The sequence below is a fragment of the Bubalus kerabau genome, chromosome 6 (assembly GCF_029407905.1).
Source record: "Bubalus kerabau isolate K-KA32 ecotype Philippines breed swamp buffalo chromosome 6, PCC_UOA_SB_1v2, whole genome shotgun sequence".
Classification (NCBI taxonomy): domain Eukaryota; kingdom Metazoa; phylum Chordata; class Mammalia; order Artiodactyla; family Bovidae; genus Bubalus; species Bubalus kerabau.
The window spans coordinates 7892410-7919039 of record NC_073629.1 but is presented as its reverse complement, the minus strand read 5'-3'; the positions used below and the strand labels follow the sequence as shown (position 1 = coordinate 7919039).

Here is a 26630-nt window from a genome sequence, read left to right as displayed (position 1 = left end):
ATCCCAGTATTAACTCTGATAGATCAAAGTGAGTTCCTTGAGAAGAGGAATCATTTCATCTATTCCTTTTACTGTTCAGACCTCTTCATAGGCACATAATTAGCAACCAATAAATATCTGTGGAATAAATATTTCATGACAGTGACACATAGTAGGCATCCAGCAAATGCATACTGAGTGTAATGACATCCCTCTCCCACGACTGGAATTTATAAGAGACTTTTTACCCTACCCTTGATATTTAGATGGAAACCAATTCCACACAACCCTTTGAGTTCTAAAATCTGTCAAAACTGCAATGGAAATAACCATAAAACTCGCCTTGAGGGAGCATGTGAGATGGTCTCAAGGTGTTACAAATATTCTAATATTTCAAAATGTGTCATTGTCTTTGTGTGTATAATATCCCAACTGTCTCCAGAAGAACGTGAAGTGTCACAAAGTAGAGTGCGTGTGTGATGATTTAAGATCATATCAATCAACATTTGGTTATCAGATATTTCCTGCTTATCAGCAGAATGATCACTGATATTCCTAACAGAGACTCTGCAGCTCCACAAGAAACCAAAACACCTTGCTTAAAGATACAATGGCTCCAGAAACAAGCTTTTAAAAGGCTACTTACACCATTTAAGAATACACAATTCTGTGGTACTAATCACACTCATATTGTGGTACAACCATCACCACTATTCATCTCCAGAATTTTTTCATCATTCCAAACAGAAACTCAATCCCCAGTAAACTATAACTCCCTATTCTCCCCACCCTTCTGTCCCTGGTAATCTCCATTATATTTTCTGTCCCCATGGATTTGGCTATTCTAGGATTCCCATACAATGGAACCTCACGCTATTTGTCCTTTTGTGATTGGTTTACTTAGCATCACGTAGTCAGGTTCACCCATGTTGAACATGTCTCAATTTCATTCTTTTTAAGGCTGAATAATATTCCATTGCTTCTTTGGTTGGTTCAGAAGGTAAAGAATCTGCCTGTAACTCAGGAGATATGGGTTTGACCCCTTGGTCAGGAAGATCCCCTGGAGGAGGAAATGGCAATCCACTCTAGTATTCTTATCTGGACAATCAATATTTCTCCAGGCAAGAATACTGGTGTGGGTTGCCATTTCCTCCTCCAGGGGATCTTCCTGACCCAGGGGTCAAACCCCTGTTTCCTGCTTCTCCTGCATTGGCTGGTGGAGTCTTAACCACTGAGCCACCTGGGAAGCACAGAATACTTTTATTTATTTATTTGGCTGTGCTGGGTCTTAGTTGTGGCATGCAGGATCTAGGTCCCTGATTAGGGATCAAACCCAGGCCCCCTGCATTGGGAGTGCAGAGTTTGAGCCACTTAGCCGGCAAGGAAGTCCCTTATTCTCATTCGTCAACCCTATATCCACGGTAACTTCCCACTAACCAGAAAATTTGAGTGATTAGAATACCCTATTCCACCATTAGGCTTAGCAAGGACCTTTCTTGGAATATGTGGTCATGGGCAATAGGCAGAGACAGGGAATGACGCCCCTGTCTCGGGAGTGGACATGGGCCACACGGAGGCGGATGAGGGGGCCACAGTAGCATATTAGTAACGTGCTCAGCACGTCCGTCCAGATAGTCAGGTGTGCATTAACAAATCCCACCCCTCCCACCCTCACCTCAACCCTGTCACTCTAGCTGTTCGCCTGGGCTGCTTCTCCAAAAAGGTACGGACTTGAGGAACATTTGTTCTGAATTAAGCTTGGCTGCAATTAAAGTGTTATCATCTATATGGAGCTCAGATTACAGAGGCTGCCTTTGGCCAGTGAATGGTATTGCCCTGGCTGCTCAGAGAGGTGGAAAATTCTGAGGCCCCTCCAGCACTGTTTCAGGAAAAATGCTCTGAGTGGGGTGGAGAGGGGCCAGCTGGTGATGTCAAGGGATTTATAAAAGAGATTACAAGACCTTTTAAGGGAATGAGGCAGTTGCTAATGATGGAAAACTGCTAAAGCTGGATCTGGATACAGCCTGCACATTTAACTTGTTAGTTATCCTGAAATGCTTGTGTGTTTTAAAAAACGTAGTGCCACTCCCTTTGTATGCATTTCAAAAGACAGCATTAGCGTGTGGAGAGAAGAATCTGTTATGTTAATCAAAGTCCGGGGGAACTGAAACTGAACTCACACACATGAAGCCCCAAGTGAGTGATACAGGACCTGGGAAGGAAAATTAAATGCCCAAATGGACCTGGGTGCACTGCACATCTATATTTTTCTTTCTTTCTTCCTTATTTTTTTAAAGCACACTAGTGAGGGGTCTGGAGGAAGCTTTATTTTTTAAGTAGCTACAAAGCTGCTTAAAAGATTTACACCTCCAGAGAGAGATCTGAAAATAAAATATTTACTTATATTGCATTTCCAAGTGTTTGCATAGTCTTTTCACAACCTTTGTGTCATCCTTTCTGAAGAATGTGGCTTTTATAAGGAGGAACCAGGATCATTTACAGCGAGAGGGTAGATTTATTAATAGTTGAGTAGACAAGCTCCAACTTTAACAGTTGGGCTTACTTGGTGTTTTAAATAGATAACTAATGAAAAGTCATCCCAGATTTAGGGACAGAGACTTAAGTTTGGAGGGGTAAAAGTGAAGGCTCTAGAAACCAGTTTTCAGTGGAGCAGTTAAACTAAAGAAATTCTCTTTGCCATTATGGAGCTCTAAAACAAACCAATGAACAAACAAACAAATAAACAAAACAAAACTAATGGCCCATGTAAATAAGACTCAAACTGCCAGTCCAGGAGAAGGCCCAAAGCTAAAGTGGACTAGAAGCAAGAACTGGAAACCAGCATCTGGAAGCGAGCAGTGTGGAGGCACTTTGGGACCCACTATCCTAAGGCATAATTGGTTGCAGCTTTGTCTGTTTTCACCATTATTTATTCGTGCACAGAGGAGAACGGCACAAGGCCTGGCTGGCCCGCTCCTCTCGTGCTCTTATAATATGGAAAATCCAATCATCTAGCTTTAAGTGCCATTTTTCAATTGTAGCTTAAACAAAAGGGTCAGGAAACATATGTTATTTTCTTTTACTTTTTTGGTGGGGGTGGGTAGGAGGGTAATCTCTCTGAATTAGCACCCTGGGTCATATCCCAGTTCAAACATTTCCCATGGAAGGCTGCCATCTCGGCCCCACATCGAAGCCCTCCTTTGCTGCCTCCAGATTGGCTGGTAGTCTTATCACCCTGTGCCCCAGTAAGAACTCTCCATCCTGCAAGTTTATCTCCTCACTGTCCGCTTTGCAGACACTTTGCAGATTAAGGTTCCTACAGACCCTGTTTCTGTGTCTTCTGCTCACCTCCTGCTCCGTTTACTAAAATCCTTTCCCTTTTCCAAGCTGGATTGAAGCCTCACCTCTTTCTTCTTCTCCCTCCCATCCAATCTGGATGACTGGTCTTTCTTTTTAATTGAAGTACAGTTGGGCTTCCCTGGTGGCTCAGTTGGTAAAGAATCTACCTGCAATTTGGGAGACCTGGGTTCAATCCCTGGGTTGGGGAGATCCCCTGGAGAAGGGAATGGCTATGCACTCCAGTATTCTGCAGAATACAGTCCATGGGGTCACAAAGAATTGGACACAGCTGAGCGACTTTCACTTTCATCTCACTTCACAATTGATTTACAATGTCCTGCCAATCTCTGCTATACAGCAAAGTGACTCAGTTTTATACATTCTTTTTAAAATATTATTTTCCTTTATAGCTTATCCCAGGAGACTGAATAGAGTTCCCTGTGTTATACAGTAGGACCTTGTTGCTTATCCATCCTAAATGTAATAGTTTGTATCTACCAATCTGAAATTCCCAGCACATCTCTCTTCCTCCTCTACCTCCCTCCCCCTCGGCAATGACGAGTCTGATCTTTGTGTCTGTTTCCTTTTTAAAATAATTAATTTTTTGGTTGTACTGGCTCTTCTTTGCCATGTGGGTTTTCTCTAGTTGCAGTGAACCAGAACTACTCTGTTGTGGTATGTGGGTTTCCCTCTGCAGCGGCTTCTCTTATTGTGCAACATAGGCTCTTAGCACACGGGCTTTAGTAGTTGCCGCATGCAGGCCCTGGTTGCTCCATGGCATGTGGAATCCTCCTGGACCAGGAATCAAACCCATGTCCCTTGCATTGGCAGGCGGATTCCAATCCACTGTACCACCAGGAAAGTCCTGTGAATCTGCTTCTGTTTTGTAGATAGGTTCATTAGTACCATATTTTAGATTCCACATATAAGTGATATCATATGGTATTTGTCTTTCTCTTTGTGACTTACTTCACTTAGTATGATAATCTCCAGTTGCATCCATGTTGCTGCAAATGGCATTGTTTTGTACTTTTTTTTATGGCTGAGTAGTACTCCATTTGGAGAAGGCAATGGCACCCCACTCCAGTACTCTTGCCTGGAAAATCCCATGGACGGAGGAGCCTGGTAGGCTGCAGTCCATGTGGTCACAAAGAGTCGGACACGACTGAGCGACTTCACTTTCACTTTTCACTTTCATGCATTGGAGAAGGCAATGGCAACCCACTCCAATGTTCTTGCCTGGAGAATCCCAGGGACGGGGGAGCCTGGTGGGCTGCCGTCTCTGGGGTCGCACAGAATCGGACAGGACTGAAGTGACTTAGCAGCAGCAGTACTCCATTATATATATGTACCATGTCATTTTTATCCATTCATTTGCTGATTGACATTTTGATTGTCTCCATGTTTTGGCTATCATGAATAGCACTGCTATGAATACTGGGGTGTATGGATCTTTTTGAATTATGGTTTTATCTGGATATATGCCCAGGAATGGGATTGCTGGGTCGTATGATAATTCTATTTTTAGTTTTTGAGGAACCCCTACACCGTCCTCCATAGTGGCCTCACCAACGTACATTCCCACCAACAGTGTAGGAGGGTACCATTTTCTCCACACCCTCTCCAGCATTGTTATTTGTCGACTTTTTATTATTTATTTGATAATAAGTTGAACTGGCACCCTTGGCAGTGAAAGCATGGAGTCCTAACCAGACCGCTAGGGAATTCCTGGTAGGCTTTTTGATGATGGCTATTCCGACAGGTGTGAGGTGATACCTCATTATAGTCTTGATTTGTATTTCTCTAATAATCAGTCTCACCTCCTTCTTGAAGTCTTTCCTGACCATGCTGGTTCCAATGGGCTTTATTCTTCCTTTCCTTCCATGACACTTAGAAATGATGTCTCTCACTTTATACTTTGATCATACTTAAATTACTTTTTGCACTTAAAAGTGTATGTCACATTAAGGGCGTATATAACTCTCTTATAAATCCTGCTACCCCTGGGAAAGTATTATAGCAGAAATACTTCTTAAATATGATTTTATTGCCTTTAATCAATAGGCTTTTTGACCAAAAACTGTTGCATCAATAACTATTTCTCACCTGAAATATTAGGCAGGGCCAAGAAACACAGCTATTAATTTTAACTTGAAAAACAATATTTTGAATTGGAAGCTGGGAATGGCTACACCATCCAAGAAATATTCTTAGAAGAATGTACAAGAAAAAGGGAAACCCAACCATCTTTCTTCAACTCAAAATTCTTCAGACCTTGCTCCCTGCTCTAGATCTTTTAATTCCCCATAAGTGTTCCAAGAGAAAGAAGGTTGTGAAGCAGCCTGCAGGCCCTCTGAAAGTAGCCGTACCTTTCCATGCTATTTGCTTCCTGCCTTTCTGGCCCAGGGGTGGGTGGGAAAAGCGCTATGGAGGGAAGGTCACCAGCCACTGCCTCCCACTCAGCCTGTATTCCCCCTTTCTCTAATTTTGCCTGCACTCGTGAGCTGTTGAGGAAAGCTGGGAACCCAGAAAGTATTCCATCTGGAAGCTGATTAGAAAAAGTATTCAATTTATAAAAATATAACTTGCATGATTTTGTAGAAAAAGACTTACTCTGAAAAAATATTTATTAGTTGTGTTGGGTCTTCATTACTGCGTGGGCTTTTCTCTAGTTGTGGCAAGTGGAGGCTCTCTAGTGCATGAGCTTCTCGTTGAGATGGCTCCTCTTACTGAGGAGCACAGGGTCTAGGGCTTCCAGGCTCTAAAACACAGGCTTAGTAGCTATGGAGCGGCACATGGGCTCAGTTGCACTGTGGCATGTGGGATCTTCCCAGACCAGGGATTGAACCTGTGCCTTCTGCATTGGCAGGCGGATTCTTTACCACTGAGCCACCAGGGAAACCCCCCAAACTTACCTTTAAAACAGAAATAAATGTCTCAGTAAGAAATGTAGCTTGCTCTTGTAATGGGGTACCCCCCATTACTTACCAGTGTGGGGAGTCAATTTCAATCACAAGGGGAAAAACATGTATGCCAGCATCAAAATATGCAATACCTTTTAGAATAATCTTTTTTTATGGGACAAACATCCTAAATTGTTGCGTATGACTTCCCAGTGGTCCAGTGGTTAAGAATCTGCCTTCTAATGCAGGGGATGCAGGTTCGATCCCAGGAAGGGGAACTAAGATCCCACATGCTGCAGGGTAAGCAAGCTCCCATGCACTGCAGCTACTATGCCCACACGTGCAATGAAAACTCAGCACAGCCCAAAGAAAACTGCTTCTTACAAAATAAAAGATCATAATAAACCAAACTTGGGTTAAGGGTTATTAGTGATAGAGGATGTTGTTGGGGGATGGCAGAGAAATCACTTAATATTTTTACTGACACCTTTTAAAACGGGCTAATGATTTCTAAATCTATGTGCCTATGGAGACACTGTGAAGTAAAAATGGTGCCATGAAAAAATAATCAGAGCTTTTTGGAGTTCAGGTCAGTTCAGTTCAGTTGCTCAGTCGTGTCCGACTCTTTGCGACCCCATGAACGGCAGTACACCAGGCCTCCCTGTCCATCACCAACTCCCGGAGTTCACTCAGACTCACGTCCATCGAGTCAGTGATGCCATCCAGCCATCTCATCCTCTGTCCTCCCCTTCTCCTCCTGCCCCCAATCCCTCCCAGCATCAGAGGCTTTTCCAAGAGTCAATTCTTTTCCAAGAGTCTTTTCCAATGAGTCAACTCTTCGCATGAGGTGGCCAAAGTACTGGAGTTTCAGCTTTAGCATCATTCCTTCCAAAGAACACCCAGGGCTGATCTCCTTCAGAATGGAGTGGTTGGATCTCCTTGCAGTCCAAGGGACTCTCAAGAGTCTTCTCCAACACCACAGTTCAAAAGCATCAATTCTTTGGCGCACAGCTTTCTTCACAGTCCAACTCTCACATCCATACATGACCACTGGAAAACCCATAGCCTTGACTAGACGGACCTTTGTTGGCAAAGTAATGTCTCTGCTTTTTAGTATGCTATCTAGGTTGGTCATAACTTTCCTTCCAAGGAGTAAGTGTGTTAGCTAATGGAAAGAAACCATTACATATTAACATTTAATATTATTATTTATAAGAAGATTTTATGAGTTCTGTTTGTGTATCTGAGCAGTACTGAGCAAGCTGACATACTCTTCATTCTTTGTTGGTTATGGCCATGAAAGGATTCTTAGGACTTACTGCTTTCTGACCTACACCAGCTACTTCTCTCACTCAGCCCCAGTTTCCTCACCTCTAAAATGGGGACTGACAGTACCTACCTCATATATCAAGCGAGACAAAGCATAGGATGTACTTAGCACAGCAAAGCAGGTATTTTATGATCAAAAACTAATTTTCTCAGTTTTAATTGTGCTAAGGATAAAGTTTGCCATCAATTTATTTTAAATCCATATTTGTGTGATGAAAAGATTACTGAGTAGGAGATCTAGGCTTCCCTGGTGGCTCAGAGGGTAAACAATCTGCCTGCAATGTGGGAGACCCAGGTTCGACCTGTGGGTTGGGAAGACCCTCTGGAGAAGGAAATGGCAACCCACTCCAGTATTCTTGCCTGGAGAATCCCAACAGAGAAAGGAGCCCGGCGGATTACAGTCTATAGGGTGGCAAAGAGTTGGACATGACTGAGCGACTTGACTTCACTTCTTCTTCAGCCTATAGTGATGACTAGGCAAATTAACCTCTCTGGGTTTCTATTCCTTTGGATTTATGAAGGAACTGGATTAGAAGATCTCTGAGTAGTTTCCATTTCTTAAGTTCCATGTTAGGATTTTTTTCCAATTCATTTTTAAACAAAATTTCAATAAAATTTAACATAAGAAGCATTGTATGCTTTAGCAATCTATTTTTTAATTAAATGTATATCAGATTAAAATTGTATTATGCAGTGTTTACAATACCGAAGTATATGAAAAATGATACATGTACCTATCATTCACTTTAAGAGATAAAAAAATTGGAAATACTGTGAGTGAAGTTCAATTGTATTTAAAGGTGCAAAAACAAGATCGAAATATCTGCTTAAAAAAAATCACTTTGGATGTCCACTGCTTCTGAAAGAAGGGTGTTTTTGTGCCTGTGTGGCTCTGATGTTATAGTAAGTGGAGGCCAAAGCAGAGGACAGACCCCTCCTTTTAGGAACATTTCATCTAACTGAAGCGAAGCAAATATAGCTTAGCAACAAAAAAAAACACCTAAATAAAACATGGACCCTGCATTTGATATGCATGTCATTTGCAATAAGATTTTTATGGCAATCCAGGCTAATGGAAACACTCCTTGACAAAGAATTGGATTCAAATTTTGGCTTCTTTCCATTCTAAGTGTGTGACCTTGGGCAAGTTATGCAATCCTCTCTGCCTCAGTTTCTTCATAAAATGGGGCTTACCTTAGGGTTGTTGTGAATATTACATGAGATAATACAGGCAAGGCTCTAACAGCAATGCCTGACACATAAATTTCAATGAATATTAGCTATTATTATTATCCAATTCCATAAATAATTATTGGATGTCTACTATGTAGCAGTCTCTGCACTAGATCCTGAAATATCTGTGGAGCTTCAGCTTTTTGTGTCTGGTGTACAAAGAATGTGTTCCAGAGTTAGATACAAAATTCTGGTAAATGTAGCATTCCAGTGGGACCCAAGTTAATCTATTAAAATAAAGGCTTTGGAGTTCAGAAGACTTTTTAAATTCAGGAGGGAATATGAGATGCAAAGGAAGTAGTTACTTAAGGTCTTGTCTTTTAGTTGTTGAGTTCCTGTGCCAGGTTTTAGAGAGGGCATTACGATGCATATCAAAACCACGGTGACATTCAAAGAGTCACACATGCCTGATTAGACTTTCATGTCCTGTATTTATAAAAAGGTTCGTGGAGCATTTCCTCCGTGCAAATTATTTTTGGTTCTTACTAATATTTATGAATATAATAAAGTTTATACAGCAGAAGGTATATGATTAATTTGTTTTAGTCATCAGCTTTCTTTCATATAAGGAGATATCCCAGAAGAGGCTACATCTTGACCAGTAATTTCAGCAGGTAGGGATCAGGCAACATACAGGAAAGAGCAATTGTACTTCAGCACTATGGGGCAAAATAAGAAATAGATTTATGACAGTAATGCATTCTCTTATATAAATCTATCACAGAAATATAGGAAGACATGCCTCTTGGAAGTAATTTTATTGTGATGCTTTTGGGGCCTTGACTATACAACAATAGTGTCTGTATGTCAAATTGTCCCTGGTGGATGTGTCCGCAAGATATTAGTAGGTTTAAATTGAATTCAGGAGAGTTGCTGACCATTGGCTCTCAGTGATCTCAGGTTGGGCTAGCTTTGGCACCAGACTGTCTGGTTACTTTTGATTCGTGGGTAGTATTAAACCATGTTCCTCTACCCATGGGGTCTGATACATAATTGGTCACTAAATATCCCTTTGCCCTGCCCTTCCTTTGCACATTTTTGCATAGCAAAAAAACTCTTGGTGTAAAGGAGAAAAGTGAATGGGCCGCTTCTTAACAATAAGCAAATTGAACTGAAGCACTTTCTAAGATAGGAAGAGTAATAACAACTTGGAAGCCCATTTTGTTGACAACCAGCTTTAGGTTAAGAAAAATAGAAACGTTGTGGACTCTTTTGTCCTTAGTACGCTTCATCGGCCTATTCCATTTCCATGAGGCTTATGGTTTTAATATTAACACTAAAACCACCCCCAAAGGCATCCCCACAACCCTCCAATAATACAAGTCACAAAACACAGCTCAAAGGAACGAACACAAAGCACCTGCGATCGTCCTCCATTTGGGTGCAGTCTTGATTCTCCAGAGAAAGGAAACTCTCGGAATTAATGGTCTGAATACACACGAGCCAAGACTTGGGCCTTTCTGGTAAAACATAAAAGCAAAACAATAAACACCAGCCCCTCCCCACTCCAAAAATAAAAACAGAAAACCCAAGCCGCCGCTGCTGCCAACTATTAGCAGCCTGGCTCAGATTCTGACTGTAAAAAAACAAAAACAGGACTGAGCCTGCGTTTCTGGGACACCGGCTGTCCAGGGTCAGGGCGAAGTTCCAGGGGTCCGGCCCCAGGACGCGGGTAGAGCCGGGCGCCACGCTCCCGGGGACTTTCACCTGCTCGGCGGGCAGCGCGGGGGCGGGCCCGGCGGCGGGCGGAGCCTGGGCGCCCTGCGGGAGGAGCCGGCCCGGGCCCGCCCCGCAGGAGGAGTCGCTCGCCGGCGGCTGATCCGGCGTCTCCGTGACAGGCACCCAGCTCCGCCGCCGCCGCCGCCGCCTTTTCTTCCTCGTCCCGGGCTGTCCGCGCCTCTGTTCCCGGGCCAGCGCCGCGCCCAGTTCCAGCGCGGGCCGCGCGCCCACCGCTCCCCTCCCCCGGCCTGGGCGCCGCGCTGCCCTCTCCCACCGCCGCCCCCGCCGCCTTCTTCGCCGGCAGGAATTGCGCGGCCACAGCGCCGCTCGCGTCGCCCGCATCCGCGCAGCCCGGCCCTCGGCGTCTCTCCGAGTCCCGGCTTCCACGGCCGCCGCGCGGCCGGGGCGCCTCCAACCCGGAGACCCTCCGCTTGCGCCCCCTCCGCGCGCCGCCGCCCCCGGCTCCCGCCTCCCCTCTCCGCGGTCTCGCCAGCTCCTTCCTGCCACCGCCGCCTCTGGAGGAGCCGGTCCAGCGCGGGTCACCATGCCCAGCAAAACCAAGTACAACCTTGTGGACGATGGTCACGACCTGCGGATCCCCTTGCACAACGAGGACGCCTTCCAGCACGGCATCTGCTTCGAGGCCAAGGTGAGGGGCCCCGGGGAAGGGACTGTCCCGGAGGGGGCATGTCTGAGCGGATGGGATGCGCAGCCATCCCGGACGCAGAGCTGGTGGGTTAGGCTAATTTGGGGGCCTTTCTGTTAGGGAGGATGACTCCCCTTCTCTGTATAGAATTCCGCGGGTTCCTGCCCAGAACTGCTAAAGAGTAACTGCAAAGTTTGAGCGGTATTGCTTCATCCCTCTCCTCCCACCTGCAAACTGCCCCATCCTTACCCACCCAGGACTCACTGAGTTACTTCCCGCATCCCTCCTTCTGAGAACAAGCCAGTCGGGGAGCGCAGCCTGGACTTGGTTCTTTAGAATTGCTTTAGGGAAGCTTTGGTGTCATTTACCTGTTGGGATCCCGTGGGAGAGGTGCTTTCAGAAAGGTCTTTTATAAGGGGAATACCTGCTTCCTGATTGAAGAAAATAATACAGGGGTGGGTTTGTTTTTAGATTCCTGGTAACCCCAGCCAGGTGTCAGAGTTACTTCCTAAATGCCTTATTAGCCACGACTCCTTTGCAAGTGCCAGTCATTGAAGGGGGAGGTGTGGTGAAAGCTGCCCGGTTGCTAGTTTTGTGGCGTAATGTGAAGTTTCAGCAGCTAGTAGGGGACTGCTGCCGAAGAATTTATCGGGGGTGGGGGGCGGGAGGCGGCGGGGGCGGCAACAGGAATTTTCAGCTCAGAGCCCCAGGTCCGTCCTTGGGAAGAGGGGGTGGGGCGGAAGCCTCTGAACTGCACCATAAGGTGTGAATAAGGCTGGCCCCCTGTCATGCACTTCCCAGAGTGAGGAGTTCTGGTTTCCGAGGTTGCAGCCGGGGTTCCTGCCCATCACAAGGGAGCAGTGCTTCTGCTCTTCCTTCATGCTTCTTGACGCCCTCCCCTCAAGACTTAAGGATGCTCAGCACCTACTGTGTGCCTGTCACTGGCCGGTTGTGTCTTGCTGGTTTGGGAAAGGTAATGCGTTCGACATGGAGGCAGTTTTATTCTCTGTCCCCTTTTTCTCCTTCATGACTTTGTAGGTAAGGTGTTAAGCATTTCAGGCAAGGATTACTCCATCAGGTGGCTATTTCCTTCAATTCATGAGACATCTTTTTGAGTGTCTGATGTGAGTCCAGGGCAGTCAGTTATCTCTGTTTTTTTTTTTTTTTTCCTTCTCCTGGTGATGTTAAATCTTACCTTTTCTCCTGCTTCCTGAATAACCTTCCCCAAACCATATTTGCTAGAACTAGGAGGACACCCCCTGTTCCCCTAGACATCAAGCCCTGCAGTGGAATGCAGAACTGAATTACTGGGTATGGCTGGGACCAGAGTGGGGCTGTAGACGAGATCTTATCTTGCTTCTCTCAGAATAGATCTGGTTGGTTTGATACCAGATCAGATGGGTTAATTTTTGTCCGGGCCTGTTGCTTTGGTGAGCAGGTTTTTAAATTTTAAGGTATGAGTTTTCATCACATCATGACTTAATTTTCTCGGACAAGCATGAACTGGGCAGTTGGCTTTGGTCTTGTTTGGTTCACCAATACTCTGCTTTGCAAGGCTGGGTGGCAGAAGAGAGATCAGGATTAAAGTGTTTTTAACCTTTTAATTCTTTTCTCACAGTCTCTGCTAGTTTGGTCCTAGCTAGGACTCATAACCTAGCGTTCGTAAGAATCACCACGCGAGGTTGTTGAAAACTCTGATTGTTGCTGCCCCCAATTCTAATCTGACACATCTGGGGAGAGACCAGGACCGTGCACCTCTAAGGAGCATTCCACGAGCTTTCATGCAGGTGATTGGGACCAGAATTGGAGAAATACTGGTGGTGCGGTTCCTATGGTAACTTCTCTGGATTCATACACAGTAGTGCTCGATAAGAGGAGGGGGAACCACAGTTGGTCCTGGCTGTGTTCCCATTACAGATATGGGGTGCAGCACACCAAGGGTTCTGCTTTGAGAATGGTGAAGTGGGGAAGAAAGGGCAGGGCTGACTTTAAGAACTGGGTCCTAACTCCCAGCTGTTTGTAATCGATGCTTGACACCAGTACATTCAAATCATGTCAGATGAGACCTGAGCAGAGGTGGAAGTAGAAGCTTTTCTTCCCGTGAACATCTGGCAAGTGCCTCGTCTGGCTGCTTTTCACATCCCTCCTGAGCAGCGTCCATGGAAGTGCATGATTACTGGCATTTCAGGGTTAAATACACGCCATACTCATTTCTTGTTTTGGAAAAGCACAGGCTGTAAAATGTAAATGTATCCATGCTGCCTTGTCAAGTACCCTTGGAAAATGAGCCCAGATCTTTGCCTCCCAAGGGCTGGCAGTTTTTCAGGATCAACACTGGATGGAGTGACTTTTTGGATAGATGCATTCATTTTCCGGTTGCTGCAGAGATTGAAAGGTTATGGCTAGGAACTGAAAGGCATCTGGGCGTCAGAGGTTCTGTGCACTTGAAAACCACACCATCCATTTAATTATCAAGCAGAATCCTAGAGGTGTTTCACCTCCAGTACTTCATGTGATTCTCACTGCTTCCCTGGAGGTCTGTGTAGGTGCGTCTCCTTATATCTTACCAACGAGGATATGTTGCCTGCTTTAGCTCTGTGTATGGCAGAGCTATGGTTTAAACCTGGGAGGTTTGACTGTAGACTCTCAAATCCAATGCTCATTCATTTACTAATTTTTATGGAATGTTCACTCTATGCTGGGCGGTTGTCTGATTCACGGTTCACCGGCGGGGCATCCTTAGGTTGCTGGCCTCTCTGACTCTGATGTAGAAAATTATTCAAATTTTTAGTGTTGGGCTCTTTCCAGATATAAGCTTGGGCTGGGAGCTGCTCTTCAGGGATACTGCTGTCTGTGTCCGAAAGGGCATGTGGCTCACTGGCCATTGCTGATGGGTGGGTGTAAACGTCCTTCCAGGCTTGAAAGCCTGTGTGGCTCCTTTGTGTCTGCCCCCCTCTTTCCCTCTCTCAGTGTACCTTCCTGGTAGCCAGTGCCATCAACTGTCTCTGCTTGCTGGGTGCGAAGAAGACCTCTGATGATAATGGTGCAAAGTTAAGGGTATTAATAGCACACTTATGCTTTACATTTGTAGGTTGATTTTTGATTTTCATGGGACTTTTGCACACGAAAAATTTTCCTTATGTGGCAGGGGGAACATTAGAGTTGTTTCCATTTTTCAGATGAAAAAAATGGGAATCAGATTAACTTGTCCAGGGTCACAGAACTGATGAGAGGATAATGATTATAGCTGATATTTAGTGAATACTTACTATGGACCATGTATTGTTTGAGGTGCTGCCTCGCTGAAGTCTCACGTTGCAGCGCTTTGAGTCCTAATGCGCCGTTCCTTCACCTCACCCTGGTAGCTGCCTCTGTATTCCTGGCTCTCATCGCCTAAGCACTCACTGATCTGGGTGTGTATGGCACAGCCTATCAGAAATAGAAAGCACCTTAGCTCACTCCTACAACTTCCTCATTTTACAGATGAGGAAATTGAGGTCCAGAGGGGAAGTTGTTGACCCAAGGACCTGTAGCTAGGTAAGAACAGAAACAGGACTCATTCCTAGTTTCCTGGCTTCAAGTTGGTTTCAGTTATCTGTTGCTGTGTAACAAGCTATCTCAAAACTCAGTGGCTTAAGACAAGGTCTGTTTAATCTGCTCATGATTCATGAGCCAGGAATTCAGTCAGGGCTTTGCCGGGCTGTTCTTCTGATCACCGTGGTGCTGACTGGATCACTCGGCTTCATTCTGCAGTGGCTGGGCTTGTCCTAGAAGGCGCCACTCCATGCCTTGGTGGTCCTCCATGTGGTGGTTCTCTCCATTGGGTAGCCTGGATTTCCTCATAGTGTGGTGGCCCTTTGATCTGGCAGCTGGCTTTCAACAGGGAATGTTTCCAGCAGGGAAGGTGGAAGCTCTTAAGGCCTGGCCTCCGAGGTACACAGAATCACTTCTGCGTTCTGTTGGTCAGATCAGGCCATAGCCGGGCTTAGATTCAAGAGGAGGAGAAGGAGACTTCACTTCTTGGAGGAGAATGTCATGGTCACTGTGCAAGAGTACACGTGGGGTGAGATAATTCTGAAGCCACCTTGGGGTCACGGTCAACCGTAAAATTTTGTGCTCCCTCCCTTCTTCGTATGCCTTCTCCAATGATGAGTGTTCTTTGAGGAACTTGTCTCATGCATCTGTGTATAACTCCTTCCCCCGACATCAGGTGTGTATAGGTGTGTATATATATAGCCAACAGTAGCAAAGTATTAAGTGGAAGAAATGACCAATTATAAAAATTCTGAAAGCTGTAAATATGTTGTCTTATTGCTGAGCTATGTGGGGGTCAAATCTGAACTGAATTCTCTAGTCATTATTTCCCTCTTTGCTAAATGGCTTGACTGGCGGATGATGTGGTTGTGGATTTTAGAGATTCCAATAACCCCACACCACAGGTTTCCTGTGGATGAATCTTAAACACACTGTCTTGAGGCTTCCAGGTTAGGATGTTACATACATTGATTCGCCGTAAATGGGGTACTCTAACTCAAACCTAACCTAACAGCTTCATAATAAGCTGTGATTTTGGTTCTGTGATCAGAACCAACACTGATGTGTTCTGGGTGTGTGCTCCCCACAGCCTCTCCACCCCCGCCCCCCCAACCTGCAAGAGTCCTGCCTTCCAGGATTGTGGACAAGCACAGATTCAGATAGATGCCCTCATCTGAATTCCATCACATTCTATCTAATGTGTATTCACTGATGTCATCATTGAAGTGCAGGTTATTTCACCTTAGTAGGTATTTGTCCAGATGCTTTAAAATCCATTGTTACCTTCTGTCTGGACCAGATGAGTCTTTGGGGGATGATGAGTCTCAAAGATACTATACTGCTTGGAAACGATACCTGTTTTTATTCACCCTGCTTTTGCTCTCAGGCATCCTAGGGTGTTACTCCACAGCTGGTGTTTTAGAACTTGATGCGCAAATCTATTTCTGTCCTATCAATACGTCCCATGATGCTGCCACATCTCCTTTGCCCAGAATGTCCCATTAGTCCATTTAGTGGTCAAGGTTACACTGTCCGTGTCATGCGCCCTTTGCCAATCACCCATATCCAGGACCCTAATCAGACTGGCTGTTTATTATGGTTCACTCGTAACGTGCTGCTTCCAGAAGTCAGATCTTCAGAATGCTTTCTTTGATCACTGTTGCCTGCTTCCTCTCCCTCATTGCGCTGAGGCTGCCCTTAGCTCCTCAGGGACCTCCTGCTGCACTTCTGCTCTCCCAGCAGCCTGGTGCCCTGCCCACCACCCTTTCCGCCCCTCCCATTTTCCTGCTTGACACTATGGGCTTGGTCTCTGCTACTTTTTCCCCCCTGTTTTTGGAAAAAGAACTTCATTCTTTTCTCCACTCCCTTTTTCCTAATAGCTTTATTGAGATATAATTCACGTACCATACAATTCACTGATTAAATATACCATTAAGTAGCTTTTAATATGTTCATAGTGTTGTGCAACCATCACGATAGTCAATTTTAGAATATTTTCATCACCTCAAAAAGAAACTCTGTGCCCTTTAGCTATCATCCTCCTCTTTCCCCATTCACCTCAGCCTTAAGCGATGACTAATCTACTTTCTGTCTCTAGACTTGGCTATTCTGGACATATTATATAAATGGAGTCATGGAGTATGTGGGTTTTTTGTGATTGACTTCTTTAACTATGCATAATATTTTCAGGATTCATGCATATTGTAGCATGTATCAGGACTTCATTCCTTTTTATGGTCAAGTAATATTCCATCATATGGATATATCACATTTTATCCATTTATCAGTTGATGAACATTTACGTTGTTTGTTTTTCAACTATTACGAATAATGCTTCTGTAAAGATTTTGAGTACAAGTTTTGTGTGATACATGCTTAAATTTCTCATGGGTAGATAGCTAAGAGTGAAATTGCTGGATTGTATGGTAACTGTGTTTAACCATTATGGGACTCCCACAATATTTTCCAGTGTTCAGTTCAGTTCAGTTGCTCAGTCGTGTCCAACTTTTTGTGACCGCATGGATGGTAGCACACCAGCTTCCGCATCCTTCACCAGTTCCCGGAGCTTGCTCAAACTCATATGCATCGAGTCAGCGATGCCATCCAAGCATCTTATCCTCTGTCATTCCCTTCTGCTCCTGCCTTCAATCTTTCCCAGTATCATGGTCTTTTCAAATGAGTCAGTTCTTCGCATCAGGTGGCCAAAGTATTGGCGCTTCAGCATCAGTCCTTCCATTGAATATTCAGGACTGATTTCCTTTAGGATGGACTGGTTGGATCTCCTTGCAGTCCAAGGGACTTGCAAGAATCTTCTCTAAGACCACAGTTCTAAAGCATCAGTTCTTTGGCGCTCAGCTTTCTTTATAGTCCAACTGTCACATCCATGCATGACCACTGGAAAAACCTGGAAAAACCATAGCTTTGACTGGACAGACCTTTGTTGACAAAGTAATGTCTCTGCTTTTTAATATGCTGTCTAGGTTGGTCATAGCTTTTTTTCCAAGGAGTAAGCGTCTTTTAATTTCTTGGCTGCAGTCACCATCTGCAGTGATTCTGGAGCCCAACAAAATAAAGTCTGTCACTGTTTACACTGTTTCCCCATCTATTGCCATGAAGTGATGGGACCAGATGCCATGATCTTAGTTTTCTGAATGTTGAATTTTAAGCCAACTTCTTCACTCTCCTCTTTCACTTTCATCAAGAAGCTCTTTAGTTCTTCTTTGCTTTCTGCCACAAGGGTGGTGCCATCTGCATATCTGAGGTTTTTGATATTTCTCCTGGCAGTCTTGATTCCAGCTTATGCTTCTTCCAGCCCAGCGTTTCGCATGATGTATTCTGCATATAAGTTAAATAAGCAGGGTGACAGTATATAGCCTTGACATACTCCTTTACCGATTTGGAACCAGTCGATTGTTCCATGTCCAGTTCTAACAGTTGCTTCCTGACCTGCATACAGATTTCTCAGGAGGCAGATAAGGTACATCTTGTTAAGACTTTACCAGTTTGTTGTGATCCACACGGTCAGAGGCTTTGGCGTAGTCAATAAAGCAGAAGGAGAGGTTTTCCTGGTGTGGCTGCAGCATTTTTCTTTTCCACAGCAACGTGTTAGGCTTCTGATTTCTCCACATTCTCGCTGACACTTCTTTTAATCCACCTTTTTGATTCTAGCCATCCTAGTAGGTATGAAGTGGTATCTCATCGTGGTTTTGATTTGTATTTCCCTGATGACTAACGACATAGAACATCTTCTCATGGCCATTTATTGGCTATTTGCAAATCTTTGGAGAAATGTCTGTTCGGATCTTTTGCCCATTTTTAAATTGGATTGTCTTTTTTTTTTTTTTAATTGCCGCGGGGTAAGAGTTCTTTATGTGTTCTGTATTCAGATTCATTATGTAAATTTGCAAGTATTTTCACCTATTCTATGGGTGGTCTTTTTGCTTTCCTGGTATGCTTTTGAAACACAAAAGTTTTAAATTATGAAGTAAAATTAAATTTTTCTCCTCTTTTTCAAGACTCATTGGCCCTCCATCTGCTGCGAGCCCACCTTTCCTTAGTCTGTTCATTACCCCATCACTCCCCACCATGATGTTTGCAAGGTTCCATCTTCCCCCCTGTTGGCTCACTCCTCTGCCCAGGAGTGTGCTGTGACCTTCCCTTATGTGAAAACTCTCTTCTCTCCACCTTTTTATTCATCAGCATGTTTTCTTCCTTTCATAGCTAAGCCTCATGACAGAGTGGTCTACTCTCTGCAGTTTCTTAATGTTCATTCGGTCCCTGGCTGTGTCCTTCTCACTTCTGGCCGCCATATAGGAATTGTTCGATTGTCACCCTTCTCTGTCCTCCACCTTTTTGAGTTTTCTTCTTGAGCAGCAGTCCTTGTCTTTCTTGGAATGCCCCATTCAGCTCTCTGCAGGCTCTCTGTTGGCCGAGCATAGCCCCCCGTTTGTACCTTCTCCTCTTTGCTGCTTGCTCTTTCTCCGCTTATTGACCTCTCTGGTGAATGCTTGATTCCATCCTTCCTCCTTACGTATGTTGGCTCCTGGATCTCTAACTCCAGTTCAGTTTCCAGATCTTTCTTTTAGCTTCCTGCTGGCTGGCTCTACCCCACTGAACATGTTGCTAATCCCATCACTCAATCATCTTGAATTCAAATCTCTCTGACACTTTATACTTCTTTAGATGACCCCACTATCCTCTCAGGCACCAGGATTGACACTTTGGAGCAGTGCTTGAATCCTTTCATATAACAGTGAACTCAGCTATGGATTGAGTAACTTTTGTGGCAGGGCTTTTCCCAGACATCCCCTGCCCCCAGCTTCAAGTCAGTTGCTGCATCCTTGAAGTTTCACAGTGATATCCATGCAGGCATTCTGCTTCTTCCTTCTCATTTCTGGCTGGTTCAGATGGACACCACCTCTCACCATACTGTTTCAATTACTTTCTGGAAACCTCTACTTTATCCTGTAAACTTTGCTCTGTTAATTATTCTGAAATATGGATTGTGATATCCTTCTACTCAAAACACTAAAAGTTTCTAAGCCTACCATATTGGGTCAAAAATTCTTAGCCTGATATTCAGGGCTCTCTGGTTTTGAGTGATTCTCTTTAATCACTTGTACCTACCATCCCCTCAACCTTTCCTGTGATTCCCCGTCTGTGTCTCAGGCCCAGCCCACTGTCACTCTGTGAAGTGGATGTTACTAGTTCCTTCTATGTGGCAGGAACTGACTCAACCCTGGTATGCGTTATAGCTGCTTGCCCTTGTCTGATTTCACCCCCCGAGTGGTCATCGTTAGGGTCCCGGCCACTCTGCCCCCTCGTGTCTTCTGCATTGCTGACTGCAGTGCCTTGCGTATAGAAGAAAATGTATTTTGAATCAATGAGTATAATTTCTAAGGTGCTCTCTACAAGGACTGCCAGGACCCTGCTGTATTACCCAAGGGCGGGAGATGCCTCAGCTAGCTCCCGTCTCCTCTGGCTTTTTTTTCCCCTTGCTTTAGGCCTGTAACTCTCAGGCCTCAGTGAGACTAGTCCCTGATCCCAGGAGGTATCCCCCATCCCCACCTGACAGAATGCCACTGCCTTCCAAAGAAAGTGCCAGGTAAACATTTTCCCTGAATTAAATGAAATTCCGGTGATGAACATGCAGCAGACTTAGAATCTTTGATTGTAGAACATATGGCCAATTTTAGGAGTAGATAATTGTCATTTATCAGTAAAAACTATTTTCAACCTGTTGTTATTAATGATTTGATACCCTTTCCCCTAGTTCTTTCTTATTTTTTATCTTATAGTTTTTATAATGTGAATTTGATTGACAGCATAGTGTAAATGGATTCAGGAGCCAAATTGTGTTTGGGTTCAGATCCTGGCTCTGTCCCTCACTTGCTGTGTGAACTTGTTTGAGTTAGTTAACATTTCTCCCTTAGCATCCGCTTCTGTAAAAAGAGGATACAAATGTCACATGTCTCATAGGGTTAATGAGAGGATAAAACGAGTTATGTATGCAAATACCAGGATAGTGCCAGGCAGTGAGTGGGTCGCTATTTTTATTATTGTCGTTTAGTCCTGCAGATTGCAATTTAAATTTCATCTGTGCATGGTTTAATGTAAAAATTGTCATATACTCTGTTTTTTCCCTAATGAATCAAAGGCCTACTAGTGTATTATCTTCATTTTACATGTCTGCTTAAAAAAATCTAGCTACTGTATTATTCTTGATTCCTAAAGTTGCAAATCAGACAGTGTGACTGTTTGTGGACTTAAAATAGCTGTCAGCCTCCTTGGAAAGGAATAAGGAGGGGTTAACTGGCTTCTGGTACATGCCCCCATCACATTTGTTTCAGCCTTTTAATCCTCATTCGGATTAAAAATCACACTCTTAAGTACAGTATGTTGTCTGTCTTCATGGTCTTTCTCTGAATTTCTTGGATAAATACTTCTTTAAGCAGAGGTAATCTAAGCCGGAGGAATCTTGCATCATGGGATTAATTAATACCTTGTGATGCTTACAATTCCCTTTTCAATTGTTATGTTCAGCATCATGTTTCCTTTTAAGTACTGGAGCAGCTGGCTTTAAAAGTTACTTAAAATGGCACTTCCAGCAAGTTCTGTGCCCAGAGTGTTGGAACGCTTTTGTACTCCTAGTCCCCTACCCCTTGTGTGAAACTAAATTGGTTTTCTGCAACACTTCAGTGAGACTTGTGTGTCTTATACTCTTATGGGTCCATCTATGAGAACTGAGGACAGTGGCTACTACTACCTTTTTTTTTTTAAAGTTTTTTAAATTTATGTGTTTTAATTTTTGGCTGTGCTGGGTCTTTGTTGCTACGCTCAGACTTTCTCTAGTTGCAGCAGTCGGGGGCTACTCTCTAGCTGTGGCGCATTGGCTTCTCCTTGCGGTGGTTTCTCTTTGCGGTGGTTTCTTGTTAAGGTGGTTTCTCTTGTTGCAGAGCATGGACCCTAGGGCATGCAGGCTTCAGTGGTTGCAGCATATGGGCTTAGCTGCCCAGAGACATGTGGGATCTTTCCAACCAGGATTGAACTTGTGTCCCCCACGTTGACAGGTGGACTCTTAACCACTAGACCACAAGGGAAGTCACCTCTCTGCCTATTCTTGAAGCTGCAGTGCTTTCCAGAACTGTTGAAATGATCAGCCTTGAGAGTTGAATGCAACCTGGGACTCCTAGGAAGGGGTGGCTGAGAAGAGGGCACTTGCCCAGTGCTCCCTGTACTCAGAACATTCTGAACTCCATTAGCCTGTTAGAGAAAAATACTGTTTGCATGGCTGCAGAACCATCGCATGTATCATGTTCTGAGAGGTTCTTCCCTGCTGGTTTACATTGCTTATGTCTTGATCTAGACTATAAGCGTCTGTCTACAATGCGGGAGACCTGGATTCGATCTCTGGGTTGGAAAGATCCCCTGGAGAAGGAAATGGCAGTCCACGCCAGGACTATTGCCTGGAAAATCCCATGGACAGAGGAGCCTGGTAGGCTACAGTCCATGGGGTCGCAAAGAGTCGGACACGACTGAGCAACTTCACTCATAAGCTCCTTAAGGACGAAAGGGACTCCTCACATACCTGCCTCATGCAGTCCACATCACAGAAGGCGAATAACATTCACTGATATTTACAAAGCACTGACTATGTTCTAGGAACTATGCCAAGTTCTTTCTAGGAAATGATTAGTCTTCCTCAACAACCCTGTGAGTTTTACTCATGGGGAAGCCGAGGCATAGAGAGGCAGAGGAACTTGCTCACGGTCCACATTGAGTAATGAAAAAATTCCTGAGTCAAACCCCAGCAGTCTCGCACTATTAAGTTCTGTGCTGAGTATATTTGAGAATGCTAAGAACTAATGTTTGCCCAGTACTCACCACTTTCAATTCGTGGTTCTCAGAATTTTACATATGCAAAACTAATTTAATCTTTACAGTGGCTCCCTGAGAGTAGGTATTCTTGGTTCCATTTTTTCAGATGAGGAAGCTGAGAGCATCCTAGGTTGGATTGAATGGGCAAATGGTCTATTAAAGGCGGTGGTCTCAGCCCCTCTCATTGAGGTTAAGTCTGTAACCAGGGGCGGGTCATCTGCTGTATGCCAGTGGGCAACAGGCCACTCTGCTGGGCCCCTCTGGTGGGCCATGTTGATGGTCTCCAGATACGGAAATAAGGCATCAGTGAGTAAGTAGAAGGGCAGGAGAGGGGCTTTGGGAGGCCCTTCCTTCCTGGAGAGAGTTATTCTTCACTGAGCTTCTGCCTATGCACTTCCTGTGTGATGGTGGCCGTCCACTCCCCCACTGCATCTGCCTTCTGTCAACTTCCACGCCCTCTTCCTTGCCTTTTTCAGCTCTTTTTCTGAGCACCAGTTCTCTCCACATCACTTGGAGCCTCCAGGGTCCTTCCAGGAAAGTGTAAATGCCAGAAAACACTTCCAGCCCAGGAGACGGTGCCTTTTGGTTAGAAATCTTAGCCCACGGTACACAATGGAAAAGCTCTTTGGATGTGTTCTTTTTTTCTATCTTTGGTCTCTTTGGATGGGAAGAGGTGCTCATGTGGAAGCTTGCTCTTTTTCTGCTGCCAAGAAGAAGATTAATGTCTCCCATGGGCCAAGTGATGGCTACTGTTTAATCTCGCGCCCGTGCTATTTCCCAGGAACACGTGTAGCCTGTAATTACATTTTCAAACTGTTCCTCAATATGTGTGGATTTTTTCTCTTAAATTTGGCAGTCCAGGTTAAACACACTATATCTTGGGCACCCATATCCAAAGTGTGATTGAAACTCTTTCTAAAGTATAATTGAAAGTTTACCTCTCGCTTCAAGGTCACTTAAATTTTGCTGTTTCGTCTTTCAAGTCAGGAATTTTGCAGCCTCCTGAATGAGGAGAATCACCTGCAAATTGCTTTGATTAGTTAAGGGTTTTGGATGTATTGGAATCACATGAAGTCTGATTAAAATGCTACTGCCTGGTCTTGGAGTAGCTGAGGGCCCGGATCTCGTTGCCTTTATCACCTTTGTCCAGGTGATCTGATGGATACCTTAGTTTGAGAACCATCAAGTTGGAGCACTGATTTTCAAACTTGGCTGCTCATTGGAATCGTTAGGGAGTTAAAAATGATTACTGATGGCTGGAAACTCTCAGCAGTTTTAATTCAATTAGTATGGGGTGTAGCGTGGGTGCTGCAGTTTTTATATCTTCTGTTTCTTTGCTGAAATTTTGTTTTTCCATTTGTTTCAAGCATGTTCATAATTGCTTGTTGAAGCATTTTTATGAAGGCCAATTTAAAGTCCTTGTCAGGTAATTCTAATATATCTGTCATCTTGGTGCTGGCATCTTTTGATGGTCTTTTCCCCTTCATGTTGAGCTTTTTCTGGTTCCTAGAATTATTTTTGTTGTTTAGTCACTAAGCCATGCCTGATTCTTTTGCAACCCCGTGGATTGTAGTCTGCCAGTCTCCTCTGTCTGTGGGATTTTCCAGGCACGGATTCTGGAGTGGGTTGCATTTCTGTGTTCCTTGGCATTTCTGGGTCCCTGGCTTCTCCAGCAACAGGTCTGGGAGATGTGAGGGAGAAAGAACCCAGAGAACTCAACTGTTGTGTGGTTCATGGCTGCTGAGGTCCCTGGGATCTTCCTGACCCAGGGATTACACCCACATTTCCTGCTCGGCAGGTGGATTCTTTACCACTGAGCCACCTGGGAAGCCCAGTTCCTAGAATGATGATTGTCTTGCTGATCCTGCCAGCTACTCCGGTTGTCTTGCTGTTTCTCAGTGTGCGCACTATTCACGGAATCCATGGTAGGCAAGGCGTGAGTGGGGAAGCTAGAAGAGAACTCGAGGTGTAGAAACTGCAAATGAGTTTATCCTCTCTGGGGTGGCACAGCAGCTGTAGCAGCAGCAGACACGCTGTATTCTCTTGTGGTTGACCCAGTGGACGCAGCCATAATATAGCCATAAAAGAGCCACAAGGGCTTTTTCAGGTGGAGCTTATATATGCTTGCAGAAAAAAAGCCTGGGGCCAAGCCAGTACCTCCTGATGTGCATGCGCAGTGCTGTAAGTGATCTCAGCTGTTATATAATCATTATTTACAAAACGTGGGGCAAGAGCGAGAGGGCGTGGGGCGAGAGAGCCTGACCACCGCCATCTTGGCTATTTTGCTCTTTCCCTACAATGATGGTCAAAAATCACTATTTTTGATTGAAGCCTGGGTGGTGGGACTTCCCTGGTGGTACAGTGGGTATGAAGCCACCTGCCAATGGAGGAGACACGGGTTTGATCCATGGTCTGGGAAGATTCCACATGTCGTGGAGCAGCTAAGCCCATGTGCCACACTACTGAGCCCAACTGCTGCAACTGCTGAAGCCTGCATGCCCTAGAGCCCGTGTTCACAACTAGAGAAAGCCTGTGCATAGCAACAAAGACCCAGCACAACCAAAAAATAAAATAATAAATAATTAAAATAACAGAAACCTGGATGGTTTGGGTATTATGCTATGACTTTCTGGATCTTAGTTAAATCTGTTTTGGCAAGATGCCTCTGCCAGTGGGCTGGTGAGGGGAGGGCAGTGGTGCCTCCTTACTCTTGGGTGGGGTGGAAGACTAGATCATTTATTGGCCTCAGCTGATGCCACTCTGCGATGGGGCCAGAGTGCCTCATTACCGCTGCTCACGTGGTCTCCCCTGACGCTCTGCCCATGGCCCTGACCGGTGGTGAAAGCGCGGCCTCTTCACTGGGACTCCTCTGAAGCCCCAGCAAGGAGAGGAGGCGGCCTTGGCACCTGTGGGTCACTTCCTGGCACGCGGGCTTCCCTTTCAGCCTTCTCTGAGGCATTTCATAAGAGGCTGCCGTGGTTTCCTGGTCCTTTGGCTAGGGAAAGAGGGTTTCTCTTAGGATCTTTTTTTTTGATCTGTGTTCACCGGCATTTCTGGGTCACTGGCTTCTCCAGCAACAGGTCTGGGAGGTATGAGGCAACAAGAACCCAGAGGACTCAGCTGTCATGCGGTTCTTGAGTGCTGAGGTCCCTGGCTGCTCTGCCTTCCCTTCATCTTTCAGAGTTGTCTTGAACTTGTTTGATCTATAATTCCGGGACTTTTGGTGGTTGATCGCAGAAGGAATAGGGAAAAGTATGTTGACTCCATCTTTCTGGAAATGGGAGTTCTGCACGCTGGGAGTTTTGGAAGCTCCCCGGCTGATTCTGTCAAATCCAATCAAATTGAGGAGCACGATTGGAGAATCTCAGTGTCTTCGCGCTGCAACAGGCCAAGGTAGTTTTGGTGGGAAGACGGAAAGGACCTGGCGGCTTTGCTAAGTGGAGGTCTTTATGAGTCACTGTGTGCTCCCTTGTGAATTCTTATCACTTACCTTCATTTTACTTCCTTAGATTTATTGAGTTTTGTCCCCCATATAGTCTTCTCTGAATCTAACTTGTATTCTTCGATGTGTTCCTACATTTCTAAATGCAGAGGTAAGAGTAAATCCAGCCACATAGGAAGTGTTTATTATGCTTGTACTGTGTTTAGAGCACAGTGCTTGGTGTTGAAGGTCAGAGAGATGAAGCAGGATGGTGACCTGAAGGAAGTGAGCCAGCCCGGCGGGGGAGGCACAGAACAGGCACAGTGGTGGTGGTGTGTACTGAGCACATACTGTGTGCTGGACATTCTGCCAGGTGTTCTAGAAGCTTCCTCATTTAATCCTCCCAGCTGTGCTGCATGATGTCATGCTCCCCCTTTCATCATTGTAGTTTCAAAGACTCAGTATTAAGTGACTTTTTCAAGGTCATTCCCTATCCAATTTGGGGACAGAATTGGACCAAAGTTTTGCAGGAATGAGGCTTTGCTTTTTCCTCACAGAGATGTTCTGCTGAGCTTTGTTCATGAGCTTGTCCATGGGGCTACTGCTGTGATGGGGTAGAGCTCATCCATTTGTATTCATCCCTGAAACC

At 44.9% G+C, this 26630-nt stretch overlaps 1 protein-coding gene and 1 long non-coding RNA gene across 24 annotated transcripts in view; one reads left to right on the top strand and one right to left on the bottom strand.

The window, feature by feature from the left end:
• Window positions 1-9255: 9255 nt before the first annotated feature.
• LOC129656596 (uncharacterized) lies at window positions 9256-11541 on the bottom strand. The gene is made up of 3 exons (XR_008716415.1): window positions 11413-11541; window positions 10144-10243; window positions 9256-9442 (listed from the first exon to the last, which is right to left on the bottom strand). It is a non-coding gene; the product is annotated as an uncharacterized LOC129656596 (long non-coding RNA).
• Window positions 10911-26630, top strand: part of LOC129656594 (carboxyl-terminal PDZ ligand of neuronal nitric oxide synthase protein-like) — a 358204-nt gene continuing 342484 nt past the window's right edge. For 4 of the 23 annotated variants that reach the window (XM_055587269.1, XM_055587261.1, XM_055587260.1 and 1 more), the window contains exon 1: window positions 10911-11151. In XM_055587269.1, the coding sequence (XP_055443244.1) occupies window positions 11047-11151 (105 nt within the window). In that variant the 5' untranslated portion in view covers window positions 10911-11046. The other 19 variants (XM_055587283.1, XM_055587271.1, XM_055587274.1 and 16 more) reach the window with 10 other exon arrangements.